The sequence below is a fragment of the Sphaerodactylus townsendi genome, linkage group LG06 (genome assembly GCF_021028975.2).
Source record: "Sphaerodactylus townsendi isolate TG3544 linkage group LG06, MPM_Stown_v2.3, whole genome shotgun sequence".
NCBI classification, from domain to species: domain Eukaryota; kingdom Metazoa; phylum Chordata; class Lepidosauria; order Squamata; family Sphaerodactylidae; genus Sphaerodactylus; species Sphaerodactylus townsendi.
Window position 1 is genome coordinate 63,276,146 of NC_059430.1, and position 18,102 is coordinate 63,294,247.

General features: G+C 39.6%; 1 protein-coding gene across 3 annotated transcripts in view; it reads right to left on the reverse strand.

Moving 5' to 3' along the window:
- Window positions 1-8,630: 8,630 nt before the first annotated feature.
- The window catches only part of SLC16A7 (solute carrier family 16 member 7), a 142,156-nt gene continuing 132,684 nt past the window's right edge, over window positions 8,631-18,102 (reverse strand). For all 3 annotated transcript variants that reach the window (XM_048499865.1, XM_048499867.1, XM_048499866.1), the window contains exon 5: window positions 8,631-17,814. In XM_048499865.1, coding sequence (XP_048355822.1) covers window positions 17,543-17,814 — 272 coding nt within the window. In that variant the 3' untranslated portion in view covers window positions 8,631-17,542. The remainder of the gene's footprint in view (window positions 17,815-18,102) is intronic.

The window sequence follows — 18,102 nt, forward strand, 5'->3', positions numbered from 1 at the left end:
ACTATTAACTAAGATGCCCAAATCCCCTTCCTGGTCTGTGACTGATAGCACTGACCCTGTAGTGTGTATGTGAAGTTTGGATTTTTTGCCGCTATGTGCATTACTTTACATTTTGCTACATTGAACTGCATTTGCCATTTCTTAGCCCACTCATCTAATTTATAAAGGTCTGCTTGGAGCTCTTCGCAATCACCATCAAACAGATAAGATGGTCCCTATAAATGTATTGCAACTGTTGTGCTTTTCTATTGCAAACTGGTGTTACTCAACTGGACTTACTTTCAATTATACCTCAAACAAATCTGGAACTTATAACTAAACTGCCCATTTAACAGAACCTTATATATGCAGGGGACTTGGTTATGAAAAAATACTATAGTCATACATGAAAGTTGGTTTCAGTGGAATTACCCCCCTTCTTGGTTTCCCATCTGAACTGGACAAACCCACAGAGGAACTGCAGGAAAACACATTCCCAGTTGCAGGTCGTACACGTGTAGAATAAAGGGGTCTTAGTTTTCCCTTTTAGAAGCAACAAAAGGCTTTAAAGGTTTAACATTCAATTCCATGGTGGGGTTTTAATTATATTTATTTTTAATAGTATAAATCATTTGTTGGAAACTACCCTGAGCCTGACTTGTTGGGAAATGTTGGGGTAAAAGTCGAATAAACAAACAGGAAAATGTTCCAGATAGGCAGGAGCATTAAGTGAGGAAATTTGACCCTGCTGATACTTAGCTTGAAAGACAGTAGCACAAAGAAAAGACAGATTTGCAGGGCAAAGAAATATCCTTTCTTTTTACTTCTCTGATGCTGTCCTTTGGATGTATATATTGCTACTGTCAGGAGATCTTCCTGCCTTTAGACTGATACTTTCTTTCCCCACCCCCTTCTCTATACTGGCATACATGAGGGCAGGACATGCCTTCTGCATCTCTATGCATCCTAGCTAGTTAGTCTAGATTAGAATCTGTCTATTTTCTATCTTGTCCGGCTTGGAGTTCCTTACAATGCAGGACTTCTTAGTTTTGCTATGATAAAGAGGTTCCATGTGTAACTTTGTTTCCTAGCAGCACAGATGGGCTTTGCTGCGTTGTGTGCCTTGAGCACTCTGCTAACCTAATATTTTAACAGTGACTAAGAGTGGCATGCCTCTACCATGTACAGTTAGCTGTGGCAGTGTGCCTTATAAGCTTTATGGCTTTTATCCTTCCAATCCTCTCAGCAAAGTGGAAGTCTTCTTTCAGCCTAAAGAGCTTTGCTCAGACAGAAGTAGCTTTTCCTCAGATTTACCGCTACTTCTGTAGACTGGAGGAAGGCTTCCAAATTTACTAAGCAGATTGCTAGGATTCAAGCCAATTTTTGAAGACATTGCAATTGGCTGGCAGCACAGAAATATAATCCAGCTTCACTTGACAAGGGCACAGAACCATTCCAGCAAGTTAAAGCCATTCTGTATGCCCCTAAACCATTCAGATTATGAATGGCTCAAGTGTGTGCGAACTCAAGTGTGTGCGAACAAATAGCACAATCCGTGATGACCACATATATTTATTCCAGAACAAACCACGTGTGCAAAAAAGCCCATATATAGAGGTTCAGGATAACCCTTAGTAGTAGCTGGTTGTCCTAAACAGTTGGTCAAGCCAATAACTTAACTATAAGCAGTCTGTTTCAAACCTGCTGTTACCAGATGGACCACTGACTTTAGAGTGAGCACACCCCAAAATGTAAGTGTAAGCATGACATTGCCTGTCTGCTTGACTAATAATCATTGTGATAAATCTTTCTGCCTAACGTTTCTTTAACTTATTTGAATTGTAGTTTCCTTGATCATGCTAATCTTTCATAATACAAATGTAAGATCCCCCCCCACACACATTTCTCTAGTTTCTCTAATTTCAAAAAAGGTAAAAAACCTCAAGAAACCTGAAAATACTACCTAGTATTCTCTAGACTTGTTCTTTTCTTTCTTGATTAATTATAATAGTTATGGAATTGGATGTTCCATAATTATCATAATTAACAGCAAAACAAAACAAATTCACCATCTAAGCATTCTATTACCAAAAAAGTCTTGTGTTATTTTTTTTGTTATTGCACAGCTTAATAGTAGATATATTGAAATGGACCAATAAGTGTGCGTCTTAGCAAGACACGTGATGCAGAGTGGTATGATGCCAAGGACGTAGGTAAGGGGGGTTCTCTGGTTCAACCCCCCCCCCCACATTACATGTCCGAAGCTCCACCCCCCGTTTGTGGGTTTTTGTATTTTTAAATGTTTTTTTTTGGCTTGCAGGGGATGCAGTTTTTAGCACCATAATTTCAGGGATTTGTTGGGAGACTCTTCTGATGATGGTGAGGTTTGGTTCAGTGGGTCCAAAGTTATGGAATCCCAAAGGGAGTGCCTCTATCCCCATTGTTTCCAATGGGAGCTAATAAGAGATAGGGCTTCACCTTTGAGGGTCCATAACTTTGAACCCCCTGAACCAAAATTCACAAAAACAAGGTGGTATAATCAGAGTAGTCCTCTTCTGATACCACCCAGGTTTGGTGAGGTTTGGTTCAGGGGGTCCAACATTATGGACTCCCAAAGGGGGTGCCCCATCCCCCATTGTTTCTAATGGGAGCTAATAAAAGATGGGGGCTACATCTTTGAGGGTCCATAACTTTGGACCCCCAAAACCAAACATCACCAAACCTGGGTGGTATCATCAGGAGAGTCTCCTAAAGATACCCTGAAAGTTTGGTGCTGATAGATCAACAATTGCACTCCTGACAGCAGGCATCCCCCAAAAAAATTTCCCCAGATTCTCCTTTAAAATCCAACCCCTTCGGCATGGATTTAAAGGGAGAATCTGAGGTCCCCAGTTTAAACATTGAAAGTGAAGGTGTTTCAGGGTGGGGGATAATCCACCCCAAAACAGCATAACTTTCAATGTTGTTGTAACTGGGGACCCCAGATTCTCCCTTTAAGGTGGATTTAAAAGGAGAATCTGGACTCCCTAGTTTAACCACCATTGAAAGTGATGCTGCTTGGGGATGGATTCCAGCATCATAGTGGCCGCCCATGGGGGGTGGGGGCACACAAACTCAGATTTTGCACTGGGCTCCATTTTCCCTTGCTATGCCCCTACCCAAGGGGGAGGGCAGAAGGGACTGCTGGCTGCTGGCTGGGAGCCCAGCGGGGAGGGGGAAGCAGTGGGGCAGGGGAGTCTGCCATCCCTGGCCTCAGAAAGCTGGCTTGGGAAGGCATAACCAAACCCCTAGGGGTGGGTGGGGGCATGGCCCTGCCCTCGAACCCCCCATAAAAATCTATACCTACGTCACTGACTCTGGGGATGGGCTGCAACTGAGTTTAGGAGCATCTGCAGAAGGCTCCAGGCTCAATCCCTGGAATCTCCGGCTAAAAGAATCAGGTGGTGGGTGATGTGAAAGACCTTTACTCAAGGCTCCAGAGCTACTGCCAGTTTGAGTAGACCCGTGGTGGCGAACCTATGGCACTCCAGATGTTCATGGACTACAATTACCATCAGCCCCTGCCAGCATGGCCAATTAGCCATGCTGGCAGGGGCTGATGGGAATTGTAGTCCATGAACATCTGGAGTGCCATAGATTCGCCACCACTGGAGTAGACAATACTAACCTTGATGGACCAGTGGTCTGATTCAGTATCAGGCAGTTTCATGTGTGTGTACTCTTGTGGATTACTAGCAACAGCTTCCCAGGATCTCAGATAGTTTTATCACCCACAACCTGACCCTTTCAGCTTGACATGCCAAGGATTGGACAAGAGACATTAAGCAAGCAGAACAGGTGATGTATGACTGGTCCACAAGCCAGACAGTGCTGCATGGCTGTTCTAGCTTGTACATTTTTGCTGCCATATTGAGTAAAGTGTGGAAGATTTCAGAGCATCTAGATAGGGCAATCCATTATCCAGCAAACTTGAAACCAATTGTTTACTCTCAGTCTTTGGATCTTAGCTTAAAGAAACCATGCTTCTCAGGTGGAAAAGCAGTCTCCATTGAGCAATTATTTCATCATCCCATATAACCTTGTGAATTCATTCCTGTTATTTTTTTCTTTACTTTCAAGTCAATACTATATCTGTCTCTTGCCCTCTCTCTGGAGGTGAAGTTTTGAGAGGAAATCTATTGCCACTGTAGGCTATAACTATGAGAAGGCTCACAGGGCATTGCTAATCCACAAATTCCATGTACATGCAAATAAGCAAGAACAAACAGCCTGCAGCTTTTATTAATATCTAGTGCAAGGCATGGGATCAGTTTGCTATAAACAAGGGCTTGTTCAAAAGTAACTGGAAATGAGGGTTATTAGTGTCAATCTCTCTGTTCTTTTTGTCATTTTAAAAACGAAGAAGAATAGATAAAATGCTGTGTTACCTTTTGAAGTCATTGATCTAGTTAACAAAGAAAAGGCAAGATAAGGTGGGGAAATATTAATGCAAATAATATACTGGATTTTGTAAAACTGTGTTTTATGGTGGAATGCTTTTACTGAAAATTCAACAGTTGCATGGAAGTTTTTAAAAACAATGGCAATAAAAGGGCAGCGAATGTCTTCAGTTAGATTTTTAGAGGCAGCAATCCAGCTTCATAAGAATGGAAGAAATAGGATCTATTGTTTTTGACTGATGAAATCTGAGCTACATCCTATTTTGTATATGAAAAAAGACGAGGAAGAAATCCAAGTTCAGTTTCAGGCATACCTTGAGAATAGAAACTGTTGGAAGTGGCATAGATGATTGTTTCAGTTCTTCATTTTCAGTAATGAGGTCTCTTTACTATCCTTGCTTGTCCACTAATGGTGTGCTAAAGACATGATCCTCACCAGAGTGCTCTGCAACACTCATTGCTATGCATGAAGGACCAGATGTAGTTGATTCTTATACTGCCTTTCAGCAATATCACTTCAACTCAGAGGCCCTTTCCGCACGGGCGGATTATGGTGCCCTGGGGACGGCAAAAACGCCGTCCCCAGGGAGCCATTCGCACAGGGGGCGCAGCTGCTTCGCAGCCGTGCCGCCCTCGCCCCGCCCGAGCGGCGCGAAGCCGCTGTTTCCCATGCAAACGGCAGCGGCTCCAAGGCGCCCTCCTCCCCTTCCGCCCTCTACCTACCGTGGCTGTCCAGCGAGTCGCCGAGGCCTGGGGACATGCCCCCCTGCCCTGCGACGCCGGAGCACACGGTAGGTCGGCCGGGCGACGGCGCTCCGCGGCGCCGTCTTCCCGGCTGTTTCTGGGACAGTTCATGTGAACGGTCCCAGGGGGGTTGGGTCGGCGTGGAATACGCCGACCCAACTCCCATCGTCGCCGTGCAGAAACGGCCAGAGAAATGCTTTTCTTGGGAAGTAGTTCATCCATTTAGTGACTGGAAATCAAGAGCTCAAGAGCCAAGTGATAAAGTATTTAAGCACATGTCTGTCTGCAGAAGTCTTATACTCACATATCCTACAGAAAGAATGAAGAATCAAGTGAAGTATAAGCTATTGTGTATCAGTGCTCCTCAATCTTGTTCATTGCTGTTTGATGTCCTGAATCTAATTTATGCACATAAATAAAAAGGAAAGTCATATTTTATTCTATTTTCTATGTCTTAAGAAAAAAAGGTGTAGAATGTGTGTGTCCATCTGATCCCCACTAGTGGTAGACTAGTGGTAGACATAGAAACACAAATAAAAGTATTGGAACTGAATAACATGAGCTTGACTTATGCATGGAAAATGGTCAGTCAGCAGTAGATTTTCCTGATTTTACCACAAGAGAACATATAACGTATTTATTGCTTACATTTCTGTGCTCATCTAGACACAGTCTGCTTAGCAGTTGACAAACATTACTGCCTACAGTAGAACATTTTAGGAGATGGTGTCCATTTAGTGGAATGGACTTCCGGATAGTATTCCAAGTTTTTCAGAGGTTCTGCAAAGCTGCATTATTTAGAGGAGTCTTTTGAAAGAAATCTGCATGTGCCATCTTGTATTTTTCTTTTATCTGTTGCTTTTATTGATATTTTTGGTTATATCTTCATCTTACTATTTAATTCCTTTTTGATTTTCCTTTTTTGTAATCCATTGTGAGACCTTGGAGAGAAAATCTCACTACATGTAACATAAAGAAATAAAAAGATGCTTGGACACATTCTGCAGGCATGACAAATTGTGGGAATGGAAACAATTGTATAGCAAACTATTTGTACATGCTTTTTTTTTTTACATGATTGGACTTCTTCATTCCTTTCAATGGAGTTATAGGCATGTTCTTTGCAAGTTGGCAACAGTGTGTGTAGCTTGTATCCAAACTCATTATATCCAAGAATGTTTTCTGCAGCCAGGAATCATTATGAAAACCAAGTATTCGTTCAAACAAAGCTTGCCATTAGTTGATTATGTGAATATTATTGGCCAATAATATGTGAGGTTCATTTTTATTGTTATGATTAGATCTTTGATTACTTATGAATAGCATAGTTATAAATGAATTGTGTTGTTAAAATTTAAAAGATGCATTATCTGAACTATTTGCTTAGGGAAAATGGACACTGGCATAATTTACTTATTTTAATATCCATTTGACACTCACAACATGGAGAGAAAGGCAGAGAGAGAATGAGCAGATGTCTCCTGTGCATTAGAAGCCACCATTCTTTTATTCTTTGTTTCTGTTTCATCATACTTCATTCTCCATTTGGAAAGAAAGGGAAGCTATAAATGCACAACTAAATAAATAAATAATAAACCAAAATTGGCTGGTCTGGGCTTAGTGGTTGGAGACTAGATTTCATACATGTTAAGACAATTTAATCTCTGGGCCAGATAACTGAGACTTCTGGTTTTTTATGAGACTTTGCACATAATATTGTGACCATGTGTACACAGACAAACATATGGAATGAATAAAATAAATCTCAATGAATCATAATCCATTTGACATTACACACACATTGAACCATTAGTGCTGGCAAGTATTTCAGAAACTTTACATGGAAATTTTATTGTCACTTGTATCAGTTTTTCTTATCATTTATATTTTTCTCATATTTCCATAAATATATATGGACTTTCTAGACATATTAGATGCTAATACAAGCCTGGAATAGGAATTAATGGGCAAGAAAGAATAAATATGTATTTAAATACAACATAATACAGTGTGTATGCCTTCATACAATGTTAGTACACAGTATCATCAGCAAAAGTTTTGTCATATCAAAACAGTTTACTGAGGCAAGAAAGAGAAAAGTTTATTGACAGACTGATCATCTTTGGAACATGAGTAGCACCTCTAGCTAAAAAGTGATTGTCAGAAGTTACCTATCCAATATATTCAAGTAAAAAAAAATGTACTAGCAAATGAAAAGCAAAGGACAAAATATATTCTTTTTGTCAGCAAACATGGTTCCTGTGTCCCAGTTTTGCTTAGAAAATTTTCTGTGAAGAAATGCTTACAAAATAGGGAATAATGAGTCCAAGCATATTTTCATGTGTGACTTCAAAATTTCATTCAATGCCAACAGTTCAGGGAACTTTTGAACTCATTGGTGACTTCCGCACAGTAGAAATTAATTATCTTGGGGATGTTTTAAAAAGCATTTTGGGGGAGAAGTTCACACAGCTCTCTTCTCCAAAACCCGAGTTCTTAAAAAAATCACTGAACTAATCTTTTTTCCCCAGCTGAAGTTAAAGACATTTCCTGCCTGCTGAGTGAACAAAAGTAGAGAAGAAACACTTTATTTCTTCCACCCCTCTTACCTTCATTTTTACCCCTCGTGCCTGTCATTTTGTGTGCTGCACCAGAGATTCTCTGTGAAGGTTCCCAACAGAGGTTTCCTCTGCTTGCAGCTCATCCACACATGATTTCTGTGTAAAAAGTAGATGAAAAAAGTTTGCTTTGGCTAGCAATTCCACACATGTGTCTTTTTTCTGCTTCTTTCATTTTAAGGGGGATGTCTGTGAAGCTACAGTGAAACGATTAGAGAAGTTGCAATATGTGCATATTTGTGTTGCTATAGCTTTGCAAGCATTCACCTCAGAACAAAACAAAAAAGGGAAAACAATATGTGCATGGGATCACTAGGCAAAACAAACTTTATTCATTTACTTATTACATGAAAATCACGCATGGATGAGCTGCAAGCAGAGGAGACCTCTGTGGAAAACTTTCACCAAATGGTGGAGGAATAGAGAATCTTTGCCGCAGCACACAAAATGGTGGGCACAACTGTGAAACTGACAAGAGCTCTGGGCAGCAGGTGGGGAAAAAGATCTGTGTGCAAACCAAAAAAAGCCAAAACTGACCTTTTAGAAATGTCTGCAGGACATTTTATTTCTGTTGTGTGAAAATCACCATTGTGTCACTGGCAGAATTTCTGAACTTTGCTTTCAGGCAGATGCCCTTCTATATGCCACATGCCATGTTAGCATGGATTGTGTTTTCCAAAAAATCAAGTTTAAAATGTTATGAAAGACATTAGACAAAGCTACGCCTCTCTCAGAATTGTGTCAGTCTTCCTACTGACTTATTCATTCCAGGGGAAGGCAGCAAATCATCTGTATCAAATATCTGTATACAGATTTAGAAATGTTAAATGAAAAGTATGAAAATACACAATGCAATCATGCAACTTTAGTTTTGACATTCTTAATATATCAACAGCCACAAACCCAATGCAGAATCAAATAGGCCACAGTAATTGAATTCATACTAAAGAATGCCATGGAACTGAGTGCAACTCAGTAGAATCCTCACATTACTCAATTTTTTATAGCTCAATTATCCTAGCTTAATTAATCCCTGCACGGAAGAGTCTGTATGAAACATCATGAAACATCATAAGGCTTTGTAATTTCCCTGTAACCTACTGGAATAATCCAGTTTTGTTAGTGTGGGATGATTCACACAACCACTTTGGAAGGCATACTACTTATTCCTCATATCCTTGTTCTCAGACCTTGGGAAACGTAGAGGTCACAAAGCCATCCTCATGAAAACAGCTTGACTTGTGGGCAGAACTCATCAACACATGGGAACTGTGTGTCACTGTCTACTAAACTAAAATCTGGCTCTCAAGGTGACAAGGAGTGATGGTGGTGGAGAGCACCTGGATGACTGCTTTACCATGTTGGGGCACAGTCTTTACTGCCACAAATAGCCCCTTCCCACAAAGTTATTGCTTGAATCACCCCTGGTAGGCTCAACATTACTCTTTGGTACATCCAAAGTCCACTGTCACTAAACAGCAACTGAGTTTTCTATCAACCTTCTCTGATTTCTTGATTTTAAGAGAGGAAGTGACTACATAATGCTAATGCTATCCTAAAATTTATCATCTTGCCTTTGTCTCCTTGTTTTGAGTATTTGAAGTCACACTCTTATTTGAAAGAACATTAAATTGACATGGAGAAACTCCTGCAGTGATGAACCCCTGTTTGTTGCAGACTGATTTATCTGTGGACAGTTCATTAGTACAGAGTGAGATACGAAAATTTTAGAATTAATGCGGTATACTTTTTAAAAAAGTTTTTCATTGTTGGTCTATGTACTAAAAATAGATACTGTAGGAGGCAGTGAAAGCTCCAGCACCAGTTGGCTGAGCTAATATGGATCATATGGAGTGTTCACAAATATTCAATGTTCTAAAGGAATAAAACTGACAGAATGACTACAAACTAATATATGTGAGGCAAAGGAAATAATTATCTTGGCTGTAGGTTCTATGACCAAGAAGAGCTTTCGAGGGCAAGGGCAAAGATTGAAGAGAAGAAAAACCTCATATCTCTTGAGATACACAACTGGTTGTAGAATTTGTTCTGTGTGCTCAACAGACTGCCTGAAGTTACTGCACTTCAATAAATAAGCAAACCACTGCTTGATTGTAAGGGCTCATTTTTAAAAAAATCAGAGCAATTAAGATCTTCTTGTGATGCCAAAAACCAGAGTAAACCATTGCCATTTAGAATATCGCTGAAGCCACCTAGCCTGACTATTAATATTGGCACAATTCAATCAAACTTGCAAATTTTATTGTTTGTTACAATGAAAACTTTAAGGTGTCTAATGTTTTCCATTGATATTAATGTGCCTTCAAAGTGCTCAAGTTTGACTGATTTATGCACGCATAGTGGCAACAGCAATATACTGTCATAGCTTAAATAATATGTAGGCTTGGTTCTCTAAAATCTAATATAGAACTTTCCCCCCTCAAAACACTATGGTTTACTCATAGTGCCAGCACTTTCAGTTACCATGGGTTTCCAAGCAAGATGAGATTTGCTCCCCATATGGGCAGGTTGTCTGGTTGTGTAATACTCTGGGTGCAAATTCAGCTTTAAAAGCACCATAAATACAATTTGTTCAGAAAACAGCTACATAACAAGTATACACATTTGGAAAAAGGCAGTTTGTTATCCTATGACACCAGTTAAAATATGCAGTGATATTTCAAGTGACACTGAATAGGTTAGGCAGAGTAGGACTGCTGGGTCATAAAATATTACATGTTTGCTTTTGATAGATATCTAACAGAAGGCTAGAAGCAAAACAGTAAAGTATTCAACTGCAGAAAAAGTTTTTTTCTCCTCATCTACTACAAATACATTTTATTTACCAAACACAATAAAACATTCCAAACAGATATGAATAATGAAAATTACATTCTGATAAAGGAAGGCTTAAAAGCAGCTTTCATTCTTTTGGACTGAAGATTTGTTCAGGTATTTTTACTTTGTTAGAATAGGCATTTACATTCATGTTTAAGATCTTTATTACCTACATATTCCAGCTAAACTATATATATGAGCTGGGATCCAGAGACATAATATTTGGGCCTGGAAGAAATTGCCCAAAGTGTTTGAATTTTGCTTGCTGGTTTGGTCATTGACATTCCCGCTGCTGAAGTGATAATCGCCTTTACCAGTGCAATCCCAAGTCCAGTTATACTCTTCTACATCCACTGAAGTCAATGCACTGGGATGAAATTCTGTTTAGGATTGCACTGTACAAAAAGTGGAATAGTGGCTTTTCTCTATACCAGTAGGAACTGCAGTGCCAAAAAATAGCAAGCATAGTTAGAATTGTGCTGGAATTTATTTTTGGATCCCACCCTTTGTGCGTAACTTTAGATGCTGGATTATTTGGTTGCCATACTTTGTTTATATTTGTTCTTTGTCCTTTGTTACCCTTAAGGACTGGATCATGGATTAAAAACAGTGGATTTATTGAAGTCCATTTCTATTTCAACGTGACTATTTTTTGTATCATCCATACAAAGGAGAAGCTACTCAACAGCAGCATAGCACAACATTTGTGCACCTAAAACCTCAGCTTCCTCCATAAATATCTTCCAATCAGGGACTTTTTCCCCTGGAAACCTAAGAAACACTTCTACTTGTCTTTGGGAAGGTGTATGAGTTGTAGTAATTTAAGAGCAGCCCTGCTGGATCAGTCTATCTAGTTTAGTTTTATACAGTGGTCGGCCAGATGTTTCCAGAGGTCTTATAATCAGGGCACAGAGATCAAGACCTTACCTCAGCACTTGTATTTAGAGGTTCTGAAATTGGAGTTTTCATTTAGTTATTGAGCCACTGGATGATGAACCTCACCTTCATGAATTTGTCTAATCTCCTTTTAAAGTCACATAAGTGTGGCTATCACTTCATCCAATGACAGTGAATTGTGCTCACTAACATACTACCTCTTAAGCAGAACCTTAATAGATCTCTTCAGCTGATGCAGAAGTGGTACAAACAATGAGGGGAAGTGAGACAAGTACACTGCCTTTCCCACTTATGAATGATTGTTGCAATATGAGTATAGCGCCTAGGTATGTACAAACTGTTTGTGTGTAGGCTTCATTTTCATGAGTGGTAATATACAAAGCAGCCACACATTTAAATCAGAAGGCTGACTTTTTATGCAGAATACAAAATGACTACATATTATGGGTGGGTGAAAATTGTATTACCATACAATTTGTATCTTAAAAAATATGTATATTTTATAGGAGAGTAAGTAATATTTTATACCAGAGAGGGGGGGGGGGGCACTTTTCTATAACATGACCACCACCAAAACACACAAAGACCCAGGAAATCAGATTGGTACAATTATCACATTTGTCTGGACTCACTTTTTCTCATCCTTATTTGCCTAACTGGGCTGTTGTGGACATCAAAGGGAGGAGAGAATAACCACATATGCTACCCTGGACTCCTTGGAGGAAAAGCAGGATAAAAATACAGAAAGGAATATGAAGAGCTGGGTATTGTTGCCAGGGGAGGCAGAAGCGGGGATATTACCTCCTCCCTCTTTTGAATTCATCAACTTGAATAAGTCTTTCAACCTAAATGATTTTTACTGTCTTTTTTAAAGCAAATGTAAAATTTATGGACAATAGAAACAGGACACAGATCTGAAAAGAAACCTCAAGCATGTCTACTAGAAATGAGTCCCATTTTATTCAATGGGGTTTCGCTCCAAGAAAGGACTAATTTAAGATGCAGATGTGGTCATCTTTCAATACCGAAGTCAAAGGAACAAATACATGTGATGCTCAAATAATATATAGAACTAGCTACATTGTCATTGATTTGGAGGATGAACTTCATCTTTCCAGTCACAAAATATTGAAACCTGAGTGCCAGGAAAATCTAGTATCCAAGAGAAAAGCTACCTTGAAGAAAGGATCCTGCAACACTAAGGAACTATGAATTTACTGCACAATAAACTGATTGCTTCAGAAAATGCCAATTACTCTAGTGTGTGAGCACTATGCCATGTTGATTGCACTGGAAAAACTGTTTGGTATATGTGATTACAAGGATTTAAATCTTATATCAAAACCTTGAAAAGAGCAAGGAAACCCTGGCAGGGAATAAAAGCCATACAGAAAGGAATATGAAGAGCTGGGTAGTGTTGCCAGGGGAGGCAGAAGCAGTGATATTACCTCCCCTCTTTTTTGAATTCATCAAGAATGGGATAAATAAGAAAAAAATGCTTACAACAGGTCATGAGTGGTGGCTGTATAGACTCTGCCTGCGTGAACATAACAAAATCCATCTGATTCCAAGGATGGAAGTAACTAGAAACTAGATGAACCAAAGATGAAACTCTGCAAGTTCAAAAATACCGGTATTCAGAATTTGAGTTTGCTTCATACATGACTCACATTTACTGAAAATAAGAAAATATATGGGCACAGTGGATTGCTGTTCACTTTGGATGATTTTAGTTCAGGATCTAACAGCTGTTCAGAATTCTATCATGTGCAGATGAGTATTCTAGTAATATTCTACTATTTATTTTACATTGTTTCTTAATGGAGCAGACCACCTTACAAAATATATTTCTTAAAAAGGCTAGGTTCTCCAGGTTCTGTAGACCTTATCTTTGTAGTCAGAGCTATAATTCTCCCTTCTTGATCTGTCATGTTAAATGTCATATTGTTCCAGATAGATCTACAGATAGTCAACTGATGTAAACATTCTGGAGAAGGGAAGTTGATAATAATAGTTTTGTTTAGCTCACTTCTTTCACAGTAGACTTGAACCAGCCACGACATATGCTTAGATATGGCAAGCAGAGTTAGATGAATTAAAAATAGTGATGAGTTACATATGTCACATAAAAAATCCAAGTTGGATAAGCAAATGGAAAGGTGGGGTAAGCAGTGGCTGGCTTGGATCTTAGTGTCACCACTTGTGTCATAGTGTCATCAGTCTATCATTTAACTTCTATGAAGTAACATAAATAACCTACCATATACACAGCAGTTGAAAAGAAAAAATAAAGCCTCATCTTCACCTGAGAAGATAATATAATTCTTTTTTCTCACACAGAATGCTAAGCACAGGAAAAAAAACCCATTGTATATGGGAGCAATGTGACAGTGGAGGAAAAGCCCATCCATAAGTTTTGATAAAAGGTAATCTGGACTGTCCCAGCTTTTGGTTAGAAGGTAGTATAAGGGGCATTATATTTTTAATCTCTTCTTCAGCACTCACCCCATCTGTTAATAAGTTTATTTCTAGTATGGGCAACTGACTAAGGGTTGATGCTTGGGAGCCAGCATGATGTAGTGGTTTAGAGCAGGTGGATTCTGATCTGGAGAACTAGCCTGATAGTTAGGCTAGTCACAGTTCTCCCCGAACTCTCTCAGCTCCACCTACCTCACAAGATGTCAGATGTGGGGAGAGGAATGGAAGGAATTTGTGAGCCACTTTGAGACTCCCTAAGATTGGAAAAAAGTGGGATATAAATCCAAACTCTTCTTTTAAAAGGAGATCTGTTGAAGTCAACTTATAACAGTTCTTTCCCATAGACTGCAAAGTTGGACTGATAGAAAGTCTGTCCACAAAGGTGCTTGGAAAGGAGAAGTCATGTAAAACTGAGTTTAGAAATGCAAGGTGGGATGATACTTTCTTTAGGAAGGCCCACAAATGCTTCAACTCCATTGGAATGTTCTGTATGGCCAGGGCTGATCACTTTCTGCAGTGATGCTATGCATTATCAATACCAGAATTGTGGGCAATTGATCAGACAGTTGGCTTAATTTAAATTTCCAGCTTGACAACAAAGCTCCCCCAACCTTCAAATGACTGAGTGTGACCCACAGAAGCAGAAAGACTGGGTTGAATTTAAAACTTCAGACTCTGGTCTAGCGTTTCTCAAAATGGGGTCTGGGGACCCTGGGTGTCTGTGACGCTATTCTAGGGATTCCTGTCCTGTGTAAGGAAGGAAGGAGATTCCTTCTTGTACCCACATGGCTAAAATTGAACTTTCTGAGCCATAATAAATAGTTTTCACTTTCATACTGGAAAGTTTTTGGGGGGTTGCTGGTCTGTTTCTGTACCTGCGAGGAGCTCTGAAAGTTGTTCTGGCTCCTTCAGACCCTTGTTTTGCTAGTCGTTATCTACATTATTGGGGAGGGGAAAAGTGGAATGGTATAGACTGATCTCATCAAATTCTAGAAGCTAAGCAGGGTTGGAACTTGGAAGGAAAACCAGAAGGAAGACTCTGCAGAGGAAGGCAATAGCAAATAATCTCTGCCTATTCACTTGCTTTGAAAGCCCCTTGCTGAGGTTACCTTAAGTCAATTGTGACCAGACAGCACTTTACACACACAAACATCTACGTTATTAGTCAATAAGCTGTTTCTTACTGTGTTTACATATTGGCCCTGTCAATCAAGGGATTAGACAGGTTAGAATTTGGATCATAGTCTTTGAAGTTTTGCCTTACAGAATCAGTCACTTTGAACTCAGACACAAACTTACTTTTACAGTGTAGATTATATGATTCTACTGTTTTGATGTGATAGGACAGAAGTTTTCACAGGGCCTGCACAGGTCACTGTGCTCACTTTGAAAAACAACTGTGCAGAACATGACAGGTTCTTGTGAGGGAAAAGCATGAGAGCCAGCAAAGAGATGTTTATCATAATGGGGTCCCTTGGATTTCTAAAGTTTGAAAACCACTATTGTAGTAGATGTTCTGATTCTAAAGAAACTTACAGCTAACCTTTTAATTCAGGAAACACCAAATAATGGGTTAAAAGAAGCCACCAAAGTCATTTTATCTAGTGCTCAGTCAGTCTATGCATATCTGTACACCTGTGGTCCATAACTCTGAAGCATCAGATGGTAGAAAATGTATTAGAGTTGCGGATTCCACATAGGCCCTACACAGTGGTGTTGGTAAAAACACCATTGTGGGGGAGGATTTCGCACAGCTGCTGCTGGAGCAAAGCTGCAACGTCCTATTTCCCCCACAATAGTGTTTTCATGACTCATTAAACGAGAAATTCTTTTAGAAAGCGCCAGTGTGCAGCGGGTGCCATGCCAACTGCAGGGCTTGCGTACCTCTTCTCTTTCCGCTTCCCATCTGTGCAGCCATGCAGATACAGGGGTTGTTATCTGGGTCCCACGAGATGTCAGCGTGGCCGTTGGGGTTCATGGGTCCATTCCTGCGTGGCTACACAGGACTCGACAGGCAACAAGGAAAAAACCGCTGGGCCCCATCCGAAGGCCCACGACCCAGCTGGTTTGCATGCTGGCCACCAGGCGCCTAGCCATGCAATCACCCCCTGGGCACCTGTGTTTCTATTTATGACGACTGCACACCACTGTATATGGACCATGCAGAATCCACCAATGTCAGTAAGAAAATAGCTCTTCCCCAAGAACTGAAAAGATGGTAAGGTAACGGAACATGTTCTACTGTAAGCTTTAACAATTAGAAAACATGAAGAGGTTTCAAACAGATTTGGAGTTAGGCAAGATGATTTCAAAAGTTATTCTCACATCCTAAACATATGTGCCAGTACATCTATGATTCTGTACTAATGCAACAGCTGATGTGCACATTCTGTGTTCACAGATTAGCAACAGAGTAGATGTTTTGCAAGCACAGCATCCCAGGTTTGCTCCCAGCCATCTCTAGTTAAAGGAATCTCTGCCTGAGACCTTGGAGAGCCAATCGGTGCAGGCAATTCTGAGTGAGATGGACCATTAGTCTGACTTGGCAGAAGGCAGCTTATCATTTGCTTGCCAGCAAGAATCAGGCCATAAATGTTTAAATTTCTAATCAATTAAGCAGTGGGAAATAACTTGTGATTCACCGTCATAAAAATATCAATTGTATTCAACCATAAAATCCACTACTCCTGGTTTCTAGCTTCATTGTCCACATATAAAATTTTATCAGAAGAGATATTCCTTTTTGATCTACTGAAAATGCACTATAAACATTCATTCAATTTTGGGGGAGGATTTACTCAGATCACTGTTACCAATTGCTCCACTTTTTACTTTCATATTGAACTCCAACACATTTCATTCTATATGTCAAAAATACACATGTGAAGAAGTCAAATACGCATTAGTGATATCCTGAGGATTAGGACTGTTGTCTTTCTTTACCAGACAAGTGCTTTTAAAAAAAACTAGAAAGCAAGACTTTTATTACTGGAAGACTTTTCAGTTAAAATTCTACCTTAATTAGAGTCTGGATTTGAATTGACTCTCAAGCCAATTTCAAGAGGACTTGTAAAACCACTGCCACAAAAAAGGCATAATCCAATGCCACAATTATGACCCTTCCATGTATGAAGAACAAGACAGCTGTGGATTTTTTTCGGAGGACTGCAGCATAACCTTTTCCCTTTCTATACAGAACTGGTTCTGCAGGGCTTCTAAAAACAACATGCCCACATGGGATATGTAGGTTGTGAGATATTTCAAGGCAGGAAGACTTTGCCCTACTGTAAGTGGTTGGGCACATTACAGCATACCTGGCATTACAGCAGTACTGCAGGTACATTGTAGGAAGAGAAAAAGTTATGATGCAACTGTATATGGAGTCCCGCTGTTGGAGCACGGTTTAATTGGTTGGTATATTAAGTTGGGGCAAACTCTTATTCCCATCTATAATTGTAACTGATCATATTACAACAAAACATGGCCTGTACTTTGAAGAAGTACTTCTAATCAAAGTCATAAATATGAGAGTTTGAACCATATTTCTTATTAAATATTAGTTTCTCGTTCTGACAGACTGTCTTGCGATTTGCTAGAGCTGTTGATTGCTTCTTCACTTTCTTTGAAGGTCAAAGGTTCTACTTCCTTTGAATCGGCATTCTTTAGTGCCCTTTGCCTTTCTTCTTCTACTTTTTTCTCCCTTGCTAAAAGCCTGTAATTAATGGCATTCCCAATGAATAGCCAGATGCTTGCGATGATCACAATTACTCCACAGACAAAATACATATACTGGTAATTTCCAGTTATGTCCACAAGCAAACCTGAAAGATACAAAAGAACATGATCAGATTATCTTTAGGACACGCACAGACACACACACACACATTTACAGAAAAGGTCCCTCCGAGATTTTAACTTTTGTAGCTAGGTTCCTTATAGAAACTTTGAAATGATTACCTGCGATGGTTCTCATGTATGGGATACTTGTTTGGAGAATGTTGGCTGTTATATGGATTCTATGCCTAATAAAGGTTTATATATATATATATATATATATATATATATATATATAATATATCCATAATATATATATACACAGAAAATGTAAA